Consider the following 16,692-nt stretch of genomic DNA (forward strand, 5'->3'; position numbering starts at 1 on the left):
TGGGGTGAGACTCGTTGACTATCACTGTCATTCTTAGAAGTTATTCTTACAAAAGAGAATATTATGACAATGTGAAGTTGTTTTAGATTTAGTTATATGTTTGATTATAATAATTGTAGATCAAATAAAATATCTATTTAACTACATAAATTTCTTAATTTATATTTAAACTCTTCAAAATGTGTTTAGAATGTATTATAACATGTTATAATTAAGTTTCATAATTACGAATTATTTGTGAGTTATATATTTTTTTTTCTTATTTATTATAGTTATTATATCATTATTAAGTATATATGACTCATTCTTACTCAAATTTATTTTTTTAGTTGAATAACAAATTATGGAGAGTTACGATTTATCCTAGTAGAGTACTCAAATAGTATGTATTGTTGTTTTGGTTATAGAAAAATTTAGGTGGATTTAGTTTTGAAGGACTCCTATGCCTGAGTTACTTATAAATTGTTTACAAAACAATTTAGGTGAATTAGATCTTAAAGAATTATTAGGATTAAGACAAATAATGCTTATAAAAATTCATGAAGAATGTTAGTAATATATTTTATAACATACTATTTTTTAATGTATTTTTAATTATTAGCTAAAATTTTTAAAAATTAAAAAAATTATATGTCTAATTCATTTTCTTTTATACTTTTATAATTTTAAATAAATTTTATTGAATAATCAATAATATATTAATAAGTGTGTTAGAGGGTATATTTTTTTAAAATATACTTGTAGATTGTTCCCTATCAAAATTCTCAAATCTAAACTTATGTCTTTGTTGAATATAAATTTCATCGATTTCAACTTGACTAAGAGTGAATATTTATATATAATACCGAATTAAATATTATATTATTCTTAAAAATTTTTTTGTCTGTAACTCAATTTTTGGTTTTAATAATCTTACTTTAAAAAAATTCGTTCAAACAAAAATATTTTAATTGATAATGACAAATTTCTTATACCAAACATCACCTAAAATTTTTAACGTGACGCACTACTTCATCTGAATTATTGTAAAATATTGCTTGTTAAATATGTTATTTACATTGTTAGTTATTTTTTCAGGTAGAATTTTGTATGCACGGAATTAAAATCAAGAACGTTGACTGATATAGTAATTTTACTCAGTTAAGATATATTAAGTTCATATAATATTACTACTATTAAGTGCATTGTTCACATTTTGTATTATTCAGCTTTTTAATCAAAACTACGTACGTATTATATTGAAAGTATATTCTATAAGCAATCTTAAACAAGTCAATTAAAGTATAAAATAGTCATATACATTACTTCATCATAAATTAAATAAAAGATCGTCTAAAATCCTAACATGCTATTTTTTTAAAAATAATTGAACAGAAATACTATTAGAGTATTAAAAAGTTGACAAGATTGTGCATTTAAAATGACAAGAAAACAAAAAAGCAAATGGGATGAAAGTACTGGGAAACACCTAGGCTGGAGTCAATGATGTCATTTGTGGGGACCTCTGATACCAGACATCTAATATTTGGTGCTGAACGTAGCATGTTTCATTCCACTTAATTATCTCCTTAATTAACAGCACAAAATTTAAATATAAGATAATAAATATTTTTAGTGTTATTTTTCAATAATTTATGACAACTTTAAATATTATTTTTTATTACATATATTATTGGAATAAAAACTTTGATATTAAATATAAACAACGTTAAATAGATCTAAAAATTAGACTTAAATTTTGTCCTAACTAAGATTAGGCTTGAAGGTTATCCACAAGAAACATTCCTTAACCTATATTACAACTATAGTCACCAGTCTCATTTCTGAGACAGTGACGCAGAAGTGAAACGCAAACGTAAAAGTTGGGCTCACTTGGATGGTTCCTAATATGGAGAATCAGACCCAAAATCCAGTTCAATTTGTGAACCTTTTCCCACGCTTCTCACTAGTCTACTCCCGGGAAAAAGTTTTCCACCCTTCTTTCTATTGCATATTCCAGAATCCCAAAATGTCCATTTCCTTAACAAATCAACAAGAGTGACGCTTTCTTGTTCCCACAATAATTTTAATTTCTTATTCCTCTTAAAAATTCTAAACAATCTTCTTCTCATTTTTTAGAGTAAGAATTAAACTAAAAAAATATGTTTATTATATTAAAAATTGCAAAAAATAATTTATCGAGAACGAATTTAAAATTATTATTATTTTTTTATTTTTGCAAAGCATTTAGACACGAGGCGTAAATAAATGTCTTAAGTGGCGGTTATATATAGCGGGCACAGCGTTTGATCTTCCGTTTTCCCTTCTTTTTCTCCGAGTCTCTTTCTTGGCCCTGTTGTTGTGGTTGCTTTAAGACTCGGTTTTTCACTGTCTGAACTAATTTTAATTCATTCATAACAGTGGCAATCTTCTTTAACACTCAATAGTTTCCGTCATTTACTTGGTTCTCACGTGTGCATTTTCTCTCTCCCGAATACACGGGGATTCAGTTCCGTTAATGTTTTTTCACGTTCGCGCCATTGAAGTGGTTGAATCGCAGCGCTTAGGAGATGGCGGTGGCGGAGAAGATCAAGATAGGCGTTTGCGTTATGGAAAAGAAGGTGAAATGTGGCCCCGAGGTTCACTCTTTCTTTGCGCTTTATCGTTCTCAACAAATTTTTTTTCTTCCTTTTTTTGTTTTGCGTTTTCGTGGTTCAGTAACGCGGTGAGTTGGAACTCGCAGGAATGCGTGCGGTTCCTTGACTCTGTTTTTCTGTTCTCATTTCTTTTTATTCTATTTTGCAGGTTTTCTCCGCGCCTATGGGCCAGATTTTTGACAGGTTACAAGCGTTTGGTGAATTCGAGGTATGTGTTTTCCGTGGTTTGGTTTTTCGCTGTTGATTTCGATTTTTGCTTGTTCGTGAAGTTACTGGTAACGGCGACGTTTGGATCGTTAGATTTCTTTTGCAATGCTTATGAGTATTGTATGGTTGGTTCGTGATTTTGTTTTTCAGTTTTGAAAGATTTTATGTATTGTTTTCTATTGTATGCACTTTTTTGTTGTAAAAGAAAGAGCAGAGTTGGTCCGTTATAGTTGCGCTTTTCATTTTTATTTTTTTTACTTCCTTATACTTTTTTATTATTCGTAGGTAATACATTTCGGCGACAAGGTGATTCTTGAAGAACCGATAGAGAGGTATTATAATTTGATTTCAGTAACTGAACTCTTTGAGCTCTACATTTTGTGTTCTTTCTGAAATTGGAAACTTCACCTGTGTAATCAACTGCCTCTTTTATAATAATGCGTCCAAACTAGGGAGAAAAAAGTTGTGGTGTGAAGGAGTTAATGGTATTTGCACTTGGAATATTTACGTTATGGTATAACTATTTTGTTTTTGTCAACCTTGTCGATGTATAAATCATGCTGCTTTAACAATAAATTTAAATCTTGTGTTATTTCAGCTGGCCAGTATGTGATTGTTTGATTGCTTTCTATTCCTCGGGATATCCCCTTGAAAAGGCTGAGGCATATGCTGCTTTAAGGAAGTAAGCTTCCTTATTTACCAACTTTATTTGAGTTGTATGTTGTATATATTTTGTTAGTTATCAGCCTATACAATAGTACAATGTCATTAAAATGTTGGATTATGCCACTCTAAAATTTTCTAAAAATACATACAGGCTCATGATCAGTTACTTTCACCCATGACGGTCAAATGCTGGTATAATTATATTATGACACTACATGTATGCTATCCTCTTGACAATCATCTTGTAAAATATTTTTTTATTCTCTGGTGTATTTGGTTGAGACTACTTTAAATATGAGATTTTTTTTTGTGCTTTGCTCATGGATATTTCAAGGGAATTTCTCTGACTGATATTGAAGTTGGGAGGTGTTAATAGTTAATACTGTTATGCACAAGGAACTCTATTTATAAAGATTGATTATTGATAAAGGTATAGCTTCCAAGAAAATGAGAGAAAGAGGGAGAAAGGTAGAGAAAATGGTGGAGGGAGAGATCTGAGATGCAATCTGAACTAGTATTTCATTATTGAAAACTTATTTCTGAACTGTGAACAATTACAACATGTAGTTAGACTGGCTGGCTACAGCTAACATCTTTCAGTTAGAGTCAGTTTTAACTGAATGTAACTATGTAACTGATTTACGTAAACAATAGATGAAGGATTAGCTACTCTAATAAAGATAATATCTCCTTTTTCAATATATTCCTTTATTATTTTTGTCGTATTTTTTTGCTTTGAAAGTTTGGATGAGAAGGTCTATTGATCTAAAAAATGCTCATGCACTGTGATCCAGACCTTTTTTAGTAAATGAACTGGAGCCCCAACACCTACTTCATGACCGAAGGAAAGTATATGAGGTAAGTGTATGGAATCATTTTTTATCTTTTGGGTGTGTTAAAATTTCTATGTAATTTCAAATATGACAAAGCCTTTTTTTTTTTTTGCTTGAATTCTTTGCAATGTGCTATTGGGTTGTATGCTGATAAGTGATAACCCTGGTCCTCATGCAGTAAATCCTGACTTTTTCTTCAAGGATTTGGTATGGGTTTCAAATTATGGCTTGATCTATTTTGTCATTGTTCCTCAGAAGTCTGGTCATTGTGTATTGTTTATAGTGTGAAGCTAAGCCAAGGACTTGAATAACTTAACTTTTCAGTTTGTGTAGTTCAAGTGTTGCTAAGGAGGGGAAAACATAAAAGAAAAAAGAGAAAAAAAAAAAAACCAATTAAAGTTATCTTGGTCTTGGACTGGTCTGTTTTTCATTTCTGTCCCCTCCCCTCTCCTCCCTGGGACATGCATTAAAAAAGTTATATTTCTGTTTATTCTTGTTGTTAATTGTGAATGTATGACCAATTACAGCCCAAATGCTTTATGCTTTTTCTTTTATGATGATAATGTTTTTTAATAATGTTCAATTTTTGGGCTTCAAGCATCTTGAAATGTTTGGAATCCCTGTTCCAAGATATGCCCTTGTAATTCGGGAAGTCCCGCACCAAGAACTGGATTACTTTATTGAGGAAGAAGATTTTGTTGAGGTTAATGGCATGCGTTTCTGTAAGCCATTTGTGGAGAAGCCTGTTGATGGTAAGCTAGTTGGTTGTGTGTGTGTGTGGGTGAAACTCATTTCTTTTCAACTGTTCCTTTCATTTTTCTGCCCCTACAAAGCCTCTCATATATGTAAGGTACATTGCCTTGGCTTGTTTTATTGTGAAAGTGACTCTTTTGGGGTGAAATTCTTTTTATCTTGTTTTCTTTTACTATGGAGCACATATATGTGGAATGGAGACACAAGATACTCAAAAAATCAAATATATTAATATTTTTACACAGCCAATATGGACATTGATATGGATGAAAAATCAACTAAATGTTGTAAATAAGTTATATTCAAATTTATAGCACAGGACAATGGGGAATAGCTATCATCCACACACTATAGTTTACAAAGTGTATGGTGTAAATAATTGTTCATCATTGTGTTTTTTAGTTTGCAAGTAGTAAAATGATTCCATCTTCAAACCACAATTAGTAGCTCTATTTTAATTGCTATTGCATTTGTATGTTGACATTTCTTGAAATAAGGGAGAAATCAACTACATGTTGTCCTTGAATATTTGGTTGAATAAAATAAATATTAAGTAATTCAACGCAGTGTATTATTGAAAAAGGGAGTGCTAGCAACACACTCTTTGTTATTAGTTGAAATTTATTGGGAATCACGAAATCATGAGTGAGACCCATTAAATAGGGAGTGGGAGCAAGATTCACATGATTTTGTGATTTATAATAAATTTCTACCAATAATAAACAGTGTATTTGAAAAGAATGTTAGGAAGTGTGTTCTTAGCATTTTCCATTTTTTAAATAAAGCCAGTTTATTATTTTTCACTGCCCCAAGTTCATTTGTGATATGTCAAACCTGTACAACACAAGTCATATGCAGCTGATTCTTTTCAGAGACTTGCTGGTCTTGCAAGTCTTGAGGAAAATATTAAAGTTTTGACATTATTTGTTACATTGCATTCCCAATATTTTAACTATATTAAATAATATGTCAGACTGTTGTGTACAAATTACATGCTTTTTAGTGAATCTAATACTTAATATTCCACCATACAAGACTGTCTATGCTTCAATATTTATTTTTTGACATTGTTTGCTAACATTATATAGTTGTGGACTACGGTTTAACTCTGTTTTCTGCGTTGTGGCTATTGGTGTCCATATTATCAACTGTCCAGTCTAGGCCTTTGGTTAAAAATGACATTAGAGAAACCATTAAGAAAGACCTAAGTAATAAATATAATTGGCCTTTCCTGGTTTTTGATAGAACACAATGGCACTGTTTTGTTCACATAGCCGATCCACCTTGTGGGATTTCTGTTGGTGGTAAAGTGAAAATTTCATATTCCTTTTCCTTGCTGACTTTTACTAATTTATCATGCTTTGGGGCATAAGGTGATCACAATGATGTATCTTGGATAATATGATGAAATGCTGGTTGAAACCACTTGCATCATGCTATTTCTTTTGCATCACAAGTTAATTGCTGTTTATTTGTTGAAGTACATGAAAATTTATGGGCATTGGTATGGCATACTCAAGTTGTCAAACATGATTTCTGTACCATCTATGAAATGAATGGAAGTTATAATCTCTACAATGCCCTTGTTTTGCAATTATTATTGAATTACACACACACACACACAATTAGAAATATATTTTTTTGAATGTGGTTGGTAATAACTGTTATTTTTGTGCCTTTTTGAAGCTGATAACCACAGTATAATGATATATTATCCCAGTTCAGCAGGTGGAGGTATGAAGGAATTATTTAGGAAGGTGAGCTTTGGGCTAAAAATCCATTCCATTGGCAGGGGGAGTATGAGAATAATATACTACTGTTAAATGAAATGATTAGAAGACATTCTTTTTCCAATTCAAATTGTGATTACACTGTTTTGGTTTAATTACCTGCTGTCTCAGCGACTAACAGAAGGGTCAAGTTTTATTAGATCTCATCTATCTTTGTAATAAACATCAACTTATCGTATACTATCATATTTATGTTTAAATGGGAGGGTTAACTTGGTTGGAATGTTCATGTGCTATATATTGTGGTACGATCTTTAGAAAGCATATATGCTTTATTGACAATATATATCAAAAACATATCTTGGCCTTCTCCTAACAGCTTGAGCTTTGATGTGGTTTGTTTTCAACATGCTCTTGATAATTTATGGTTTTTCTTTCTCTCTTTTATGTGTTATATTACTGATAACTTGATATATAATTATTCAACTTAATCTCCATTTGGGTATTTTGTTATCTTAGGTTGGCAATAGATCCAGTGAGTTCCACCCAGAAGTGAGAAGAGTGAGGCGTGAAGGTTCCTATATTTATGAGGAATTTATGCCAACTGGAGGAACAGATGTTAAGGTTTGGCAATTTTGAGATTTTCTTATGTTCTATTTTCCTTTTTCTCAAAACGTATTTGGAATCTTTCACCATATCTTTTACCATATTAGAATGGTCTCTTAAAATTTTAATAAACAACTGTAGGTGTATACAGTAGGTCCTGAATATGCTCATGCTGAGGCAAGAAAGTCTCCTGTTGTTGATGGTGTTGTTATGAGAAATCCTGATGGGAAGGAAGTAAGTAACATTTCGGTACTTTTTCTCAATGTTAGAGATTATTTTAATACAGTAATTAAGGATATTGTGATATATTATGAGCTGTAAGTTATTATGGTAAATAGGGTAACCATTATTCATTGTATTTATGACTCCTATTATAAATAAGAGCCTATGCTGTATAAATTGGACAATGGATTGTTTCATATGCCCTTGTTCCTGTTCTATCTTAGCATGCAATCTAAATCATGATGAGAGGAAGGAAACACTAATCTGTTAATACCTAATTTAGTTGTGTTTCTCTCTCCAGCCATCCTTTTCCTTTCTGTCTCCACTATGATACACCTTTGGCCATTGCCAATTATTGCTGTCTCTGCCTAGCCACCATTAGGCCTTGGAACACCTTCCTTTGTGCAGCCTACCCCTGAAGTTTTACCCCATTTTGGTGTTTGACATGCCTACACGTGTCCTCTTCCAACCACGCTATAAAGGCAATGAGCATCATTAGAATAGACCGTGGTATTTTTTCAGACATCATAACAGGTTGGCCTGGTATTGCAGCTGTAGTTTGGAATCTGTAGAGAACCATAGAAATAGAAAACTGCAGAAAGAGGCATTGCCTTCCACTGGGCTTGGTTGGTCAGGTAGGTCTGCACATCCATGTTTTCCAACTTCCTTCATAGATGAGGTTGGAAACCATATTATAGAGCCAATGAACATCATTGGAATAGACCTTCTTGACTTTTGTTTGGACATCAACAAGTCTTGAAGGCCTGATATTATGGATATAGTTTGGGATAGACAGAGAACCACAGAACATTTTGCAAAGAGGCATTGACTTGCTTCCACGGGACTAAATCCTTGTTGGTAATATCCTTGGCTTGGTTAGTCAAGTGGTTTCATGGCCTTGAAAACATTGCATACCAGTGTGCAAAACAGTGGTACATGGGACAGACATGCTGACAAAGGTGCATGTGTGGCAGTCTCAGTTGGTGACAGTAGTGGTTGGCTCATTGACAGTTGGGGCTTATGGTCACATAGGCTCTTTGATGAAAGGAGTTGCAATTTTTCATGCTACAGTAGTAAGGAAAAAATGAAAGGGTTAAATATGTTTTTTGTCTCTCAATATACACCAAATTTTGATTTTGGTCCTTATAATTTTTTAAAAAAATTTTAGTCCCTACAGTTTCAAAATTATTAGTTTTAGTCTCTAGTTACAGTTAAATGATAACATAACTAACTTGGATGTTGGCGTGTGTTAGTTTTTTGTTTCACTTGTTGACGTGGTATCTTTATATAGAGCATAATAGGTATCTTTATATAGAGCATAATAGTTAATACTTAATAGTGCATGATAGAGGCGCTAGGTGGCTCCCCTGCGGCAGGGCAAAGCAAATAGTGCTGTGGTTTTGCATAGCAGGAACAGTAGCACAAGTCGTGGCTGTGATAGTGGAAAAGTCGTGGCTGTCCCAGGGCTATCTTCACTTTTCCTCACCAACCTTTGTCAACTCTAATGTCTCTTTACTGGTTTGGAGACTAAAAAAGAACAATGAAAAAAATTATTCGTTTGTGATTTTTTTTTAATGAATCTAAATGACTAGTGTAATACTCAAAGTTAGTTTCTTGGGGAGCATATTATTTATTCACGCTGTCCACATTTTCTTGCCCACAATCTGCCTCTCTTACTGTACCATTTGTTCGAGTGTACTTTGAACATTTAAAAATGGTTGCTTGTAGTTGTGTATGTGACTCCAGCAAGTCCAAGATTTGTGACAGACTATTTGAATATTCTTAGCAAGATGGAAAATACTGTTGATTGGTGCTGGGATAAGCATGATAAGCCACTTGTAAGCTCATATGACTACTACTGAAGGAATTGAATTTTGGAGAGGACACGCTAATGACCTTAATCTGTGATAATCAAACTACTCTACATATTGCCTCAAATCCAATCTTTTTTTAGAGGACCAAGTATAATGAGATAGATTGTCACTTCATTAGAGAAAAGAACTTATTCAGAGATATTATTACTCGATTCATCAGCTCTAATGATCAATTGACAAATATCTTTACTAAATCTTTAAGGGGGCCTCATATTGGTTATATATGTAACAAGCTTGGAGCATGATTTATATGTTTCAGCTTGAGAGAGTGTGTTGAGAATAATGTAAATACGATAAATAAGTAGATAGCATAATCATAAATAGCATGATTTTAGATAGCAAAATATTATTTAGATATCATGTAATCATTGAGCATTAAATAGAAATAGATAGCTTTGCTGTGTATTCCAACACACAGTTTCATCCTATGAAGTTGTTTTTCTCTCTCTCTCAACAAGGACTAAAGATGGAATAAATCTAGATGGATCCCGTCAAAATTTTCATGGCATGGAATTTGGGTGAACTTGTTTGCGATAGTGGAGAATGAAGAGGTGGAAGATTGGTTGGGGAGTCAAAATGGTGTAATTTGAGAGAAATAAGAGAGAATGCTGGAATTCTGTGTCTAAAATCCAAATCAGACCACACAAGGGTATGTGATATGTATACTGGGGAGTGTTAATTACGCCACAATTACTAGTATTGCTTCTCAGTTAGAGCATTAATTGACCCTACACATTTATAGTAGTTGCCAAAATAATATTTCAGGTTGGAATTGAAAGATTTTGATTTTCACTTCTTGTAGCTTGGTGAAGGTTTGTAATTTACTCTGAACCAACTTTTATGCTATAGGAGTGGCCAAATTTTGTAGATGAGTAAGGTGTGACAGTGAGACATAAGTGAGTTACAATCTCAATATTCCCACCCACATATTTTGTTGTACCAAGATAATGCAATGTAATTTTATTCTAAATCATCTACCTCCCCAAATGTGCACAGTTAAACATTGCTTTTGAGATTTTCTAAACTCTTCCAGTCCCCATCCACCTGTCTTTTTTATTCTTTCTAGTTGCCTAAATTAGTTTATCTTTGTTGTTGGTAGTTGTTAAAAAGTGTTTCTTCTCTACTCATGTGAACATCCCATGGCTGTCTTACTTTTGAGTGAAATTATAGAAAGGACAAACATGTACCTCTGCAAAGCAGGACTGAACTGCATGCTTGAAACAGTACTTCAACTTTTATGTTGAAGGATGTTTATAATCCCATTTGGCAGGTTAGGTATCCAGTGTTACTGACTCCGTGTGAGAAAGAAATGGCAAGAAAGGTTTGCATGGCATTCAGGCAAGCGGTATGTTGTATAAATGTTGTAACTACAAATTATTTAAAGATAGTGATTTTTCTTTTATTTGTGTTATTATCTTCTGAAATAGGGTGTCTGCCTCCTTGTTTGTGCAGCTATATTTATTTGCGTACAATATCTGAACCAATCATTAATCATAGTGTGTATTCAAGTATTCGTATTTTATATTTTAAAATTGCTATGCTATTGAATCAGGCCAACTGTCATATTTCTATTTCTCTCTTCACCTATAGCTGCTTGTTCTTTTATTTTGTAGTTACTTTTCCTTTTGAGTGTAGTTTGATCATTAGCTTATAAAATGTGTTCAAAATCCTTTTGCGGATAACTATCTTCTTGAGAAGTTGTATAATGGAATATTTCATAATGCTTTGTAAAATGAATCTTTATATTATTGCAGTAGATTTAATTGGAAATAATGTAGCTCCTTTTTTTATTTTTCCATGGAAATCCTAAGTCAGAATTTAATATTCTATTTTTTCACTTTATCTAACTTCTACAAGATCTGGGATCACGAGGCTGTGAACTAATTATATAGTTAGTAAGATGTAGCTGGGTTAAAGAAGTTTGTGTAATGTTTTATGAATTTGAATTTAATGCATGTGATACACTTTTTGAGGGCACGGTTTGAAATTAATTCCTCTGTATGCAACTAAAAGAAAATAATTGTCTGATCCTCTTCATGTCATACTATATTTTTTTATGTTGCTTGCAGGTTTGTGGATTTGATCTTTTGAGAAGTGAAGGACGCTCGTATGTTTGTGATGTGAATGGATGGAGCTTTGTTAAAAATTCACACAAGTCAGTCTTTGTAATTAGATTTTTTGGGCAGTGTTTTGATATTAGTGGCATGGTTCAAAATACTTTAACTATTCACTTTCTTTCTATTAAATAGAAAATCATAAGATCAACTCCTCCCAACATGATATATATCTTAGTTGGAGCTTTGATAATTGTACTCTTCTATGCTTAGCATATATTGAAAAAATGCTAATTGTATTCTTCTATCCAATTTGCTCAAAAAAAAAAAAAAAAAAAAAAAAACCTATTCATCTATCCATTTAGAAGTCCAAGATCACATTAATTATTATGTTTTAATTACCATTATGTCATCTAGCAACTCTCAAGTAATAATGAATTTCTAGTCCACTATTGAGGAGAGAGGTGAGTAAAAAATAAATAAAGGATATAATAAGAAGCTTAAGAAAAAAAATTTGTTAAAAGCAACATTTTAATGGTTTCCATTATGATTAATATGCATATATAGTTGATTTCTGGACAAGAATATTGCTAATTGCTACACCTATCTTGTTTTAGGGAATCACTTCTGATATGTTAGAGGTTGGAGATTGCATATCATTTTTAATGTTCTATATTTTAAGTGGAAAAAAATTTGTTCTAAATAATACATGGTCAATTTTCATGTGCATAGCATAACACAGTGAAATGAGGAAAGTAAAATGAAATGTTTTCATTTCAAATGTTAAAATTGTTATTTTCTTGTCTCTCATACACCCTGCTTATGAATCTCAAAGACTCACTTGTTTGATATTACCCTAAAAATATTACATGAACAACTTAAATATTCTCTTTTGGCTACACTATTGTTATTTAGTTTCCTTTTTTGTGCCATAGTCATTATGTAGTGATGAAATCTACTTCAAGGAAACAAAATTTCCTATTTCAACAGGTACTCTGACAAGGATTAGAATTTGAAACTCGTATACATGTACTGTAAAGAAAATTTAAAAAACATTTATGCATTTTATGGTAAATTTGCTTGTTGTATGACAACTTATCCTTTCTTCTAATATTTTCTTTATAGCATGCTTTGTTTGTTTTCCAACGCCTTTATTCTGGTGAAAATCACATTATTTTTCCTTGCTGCTGCTGAAGGTATTATGATGATGCTGCCTGTGTTCTGCGGAAGATGTTGTTGGATGCAAAAGCACCTCATCTTTCTTCAGTGATTCCACCAACTTTACCATGGAAAGTAAATGAACTAGTCCAACCTTCTGAGCCACTAACTCGTCAGGGTAGTGGTATTAGTGGCACTTCTGGACAATCTGAGGAACTACGATGTGTAATTGCTGTTATTCGTCAGTATGTGCTACTCCCTTTTTTTATTTGATTTGTTGAATGTGTTATTATTTCTCATATACACTTCTTTTGGATTTTGGCAGTGGTGATAGAACTCCTAAACAGAAGGTGAAGTTAAAGGTTACCGAGGAAAAGCTGCTGAACTTAATGTTAAAATACAATGGTGGCCGACCTAGATCTGAGGTAATACTATTTTGCAGTGCTTCAGTAATATATATTAAGTTTTATTTAATATATGAATTCTTAAACTTCCTTGGTTGATCTATTGGTCTTATGTTTACAGACAAAACTTAAAAGTGCTATTCAGCTGCAAGATCTGTTAGATGCCACACGGATGCTGGTGCCTCGCACTAGGTATTTCACCTGCATTGGCTTCAATATTTATCTCTTTAGCATCACATCCAACTTTCCCTCAATATCACACCCAAGGTTAATGAAATCTCAGACTTTTGTGATTGTTCTGCTACATTTTTAAAACTTTGTATCTTGAGGTTTTCTTTGCTTTAGAAAACAACATGGTTTGGTCAACTTTCTATTTTCACGTGAATGTCATTATGTGCACTTTTAACTAGTGAGATTACAAGAGAAAGTGAAAAGAAAAATAGAAATTACTTATTTTTCCCCTTATGGAAGAAGAGTTTTATCATAGAAGAGGAGAAATACAGAGGCAGAGGAGAAGATATTCTCTTAAAAGGAGACATGAAGTGAAGAATATCAAAATCAAAAGGCACTTCAAGAAGCTAAGCTTCCGAATCATGCTACATGATTTCACTTCAAGAACCCTTAGAGTATCATATTGGCTAACGCCATAAAAGTGCTAAAGACAATTTCATCCCAGGGAAGAGACATGACAGGTATAGGACTCAACCAATAATTGTACATGGGAAATCTTCCTTGGGGAAGAATTCCTCTTGTGAAGCTAAATAAAATTGTTTTTTAAATTTCTTAATATCCTCTGAATCCATGGACACAACCATAGCAAACCAAGCCAACTTATTGAAGTCTTAACATATCTTTGTTTAAATCATTTCCAGTAGCAACCTAGAATTCCTGCCAATTGAAGCAAGTTAATGGAGAAATGACCAATGGTTGCAACCATTATTGATGGCTGTCAGCTTTTTGATTTTGTCTATGTCAAAGTATGAATAGTGCTGATTGAAAATATTGCAATATGTAATTTCAAATTTCATTTTGTTATAAAATTAATATGTCAAGGGTAATCATATTTGACAATTGTTTATCAAAATGACAAATGATTTCAGTAAAAACTTTAAGATCAATAAATTTCAGAAAATATCTTAGGCTGAACTAATTAAATCTTGTCTTTATAGATTTTTTTAGGGTTCTGTTCCTTTGGGGGCATTCAATAGAATTGGTGATGCAGAAACATTTTAAGGTTTTCTTTTCTTTTGTATTTTTTTTTTTGTAAAAGGAGATGCATAGTACAAAACTTGGAACTTGGAACCATTGATTAGCTCTCGTCTTGGGTGACTGGTTTTAGGTTTCTAGGATTTATATATGTGTCTTTATGTCCATGTTCCTAAAATGCTATTAAGTAGGACTCTTCACAATTAGTAGGAGTGCTGGAGGCAACTGCTATGGTGATGAAGTTGAGCAAATAAAAAATTCTTGATAATGTGGTCTCATCACAATAATATCTTGATACATTAATCAGGTTAGCCTTTTTTTGCTTGTAATTGCATATTATAAAGTGAGAATCACAATAATATCTTGATACATTAATCAGGTTAGCCTTTTTTTACTTGTAATTGCATATTATAAAGTGAGAATCGCAGAAAATTAGAGAGTTTGGATACTGAAAATTTTTATTATTAAAAAATTATCTAAATATCTTACACTGTAATCATCCTATATACCTTTGGTCCTTCTTATAAGACCTTTTCAACTAAATCATACAAATTAAGAAAAGTTATTGAAAGTAGTTAATGTATTGGTCTTGAAATATTAATTACAACATTCCAAGTTTATGGCCTTGTCTGTGTAAACTTTTAGAGAAGTCCTTATAGAAGAAAAAAAATTAGTAAAAAAAATGAATAAAACTTCTCTCATAAGTCAAAAATAACTTATCTCTTCAAATTTTAGAGAAGTTTTAAATGAGAGAATTTTTCACAATTTCTCAAAAAATAAAGTATAAATTGTTTCTAACTTATGGGAGAAATTTTATTCAGTTTTTATACTGGTTTTTTTCTCCTATAAGGACTTCTCTAGATGTGTATCTAGTTAAAGTCAAACTCTATTATTAATATTAATTGTTAAAAAGTTGGAAAGGTTCAATAATGAAGGGCAAATATGTGAACAAAATAATACATGCTCCTAAATCTTTGTAAAGAACCTTATATTAAGGGGCAAGAAAAATCTTCAAAAGGTTCTTATATAAAGAGGACTGAAAGGAGTATATAAGGGTGAGAGAGAGAAGCTTCTAGAAACAATTTGTTTCAGATGTCATAGGCTAATACAATCTACAGATGACTGAGCTACATAAAGAGAACACTACTATACTCTAACATTGCATTATAATATTGGTTGTCTATACCTTATAGGCATTATTTTACATATACTAATGATCTTTTTTAGGGACTTGTGCTACTGTTTAAGCAGATAATTGGTTATGGTACCAGAACTTGATCAACTAATACTACTCAACTCCAGTATTATAATTAAGTTTTCCATATAGTGTAGTATATCTTCTGTTGGTTGTTTTGTGCCTATACTTTTGTCCAGCTTTCAAGTTCAACAGGTTTTAACTTTTTCTGGGCAGTGAGTTGTTTATAGTTACGTAAACCAACTCTTGCATAGCACAGTTTATGCTGCATGTCAGGTGATTGTTCTGAATTCTGATAGTGTTTCAGAACAATCACCTGACATACAGAGGAATTGAAAAGCATATTTGTATTGATGTTTTATATGTTTTGCTTTGGTAAATGTTTCAAAGATTAGTAATTCTAAAAGCTTAAGCTTTTTGGCTGATATGGTCTTTGACATGGTATTATAGTTTTCATGTCCTAGCTATCAGGATTTCTATTGTTGCTTCCCACTCTTGAAAAACAACAACCACCAGGCCTTATCCTGCTAAGTTGGTCAGCTACATGATCATGATTTTTTTTTTATTTGGTGGAGGCTAGTGAATGATTTTTATTTATATGGAGGATACCATATTTTCCTCTTTATTTGCATAATTTCCTTCCTTCCTTCCATCGAAACATCCTCATCTTTTCATCTCCACAATCCTTTTTTTCTCCACGCTTGAGGTAGAATGTATCATTCATTAGAAAAGTTCAAAAACTGACTCTTTTTCTGTTGCATTTTTACTTTGCCATTTCAGCATACTAGTAATATTTGTTACCAGCTTTTTAGTCAATATATATGTATGCTAAGCCAGATTTTGAGTTAATTTTATCTTTGTATTTTTTCAGACCAGATCGAGAAAGTGATAGCGAGGCTGAAGATGTTGAGCATGCTGAAAAGCTTCGTCAAGTTAAAGCAGTCCTTGAGGAGGTTATTAATTTTCTTGATAGCGTCTTTTCTATGATACTCATGAGTATGTTTTGTATAATGAACCTGCTAGTGACTGAAATTTAAAAATTAAATTTCTTTTGACCATAAATTTAATTTTTCTTCAATTTCTCCGCATTAACTTATACCCTCCCTTTGATTGTGCTCGTTTTTAGATTTTAAATGAAATTTCAGTTC

The 16,692-nt window shown here is 32.1% G+C and overlaps 1 protein-coding gene across 7 annotated transcripts in view; it reads left to right on the forward strand.

Moving 5' to 3' along the window:
• Positions 1–2,489: 2,489 nt before the first annotated feature.
• LOC113867050 (inositol hexakisphosphate and diphosphoinositol-pentakisphosphate kinase VIP2-like) overlaps positions 2,490–16,692 on the forward strand; it is a 29,909-nt gene continuing 15,706 nt past the window's right edge. Inside the window, exons 1-15 of one of the 7 annotated variants that reach the window (XM_027501993.1) lie at positions 2,490–2,600; positions 2,785–2,844; positions 3,129–3,175; positions 3,442–3,525; positions 4,304–4,367; positions 4,941–5,094; positions 6,782–6,852; positions 7,345–7,449; positions 7,573–7,665; positions 10,798–10,872; positions 11,597–11,682; positions 12,778–12,984; positions 13,065–13,164; positions 13,265–13,335; positions 16,416–16,497. In XM_027501993.1, coding sequence (XP_027357794.1) covers positions 2,550–2,600; positions 2,785–2,844; positions 3,129–3,175; positions 3,442–3,525; positions 4,304–4,367; positions 4,941–5,094; positions 6,782–6,852; positions 7,345–7,449; positions 7,573–7,665; positions 10,798–10,872; positions 11,597–11,682; positions 12,778–12,984; positions 13,065–13,164; positions 13,265–13,335; positions 16,416–16,497 — 1,350 coding nt within the window. In that variant the 5' untranslated portion in view covers positions 2,490–2,549. Of the gene's footprint in view, positions 2,619–2,784; positions 2,845–3,128; positions 3,176–3,441; positions 3,526–3,660; positions 3,702–4,303; positions 4,368–4,940; positions 5,095–6,781; positions 6,853–7,344; positions 7,450–7,572; positions 7,666–10,797; positions 10,873–11,596; positions 11,683–12,777; positions 12,985–13,064; positions 13,165–13,264; positions 13,336–16,415; positions 16,498–16,692 lie in introns of those variants that run through there. The other 6 variants (XM_027501994.1, XM_027501996.1, XM_027501995.1 and 3 more) reach the window with 6 other exon arrangements.

This window comes from Abrus precatorius, unplaced genomic scaffold (assembly GCF_003935025.1).
Source record: "Abrus precatorius isolate BTA unplaced genomic scaffold, Abrus_2018 Scaffold5, whole genome shotgun sequence".
NCBI classification, from domain to species: domain Eukaryota; kingdom Viridiplantae; phylum Streptophyta; class Magnoliopsida; order Fabales; family Fabaceae; genus Abrus; species Abrus precatorius.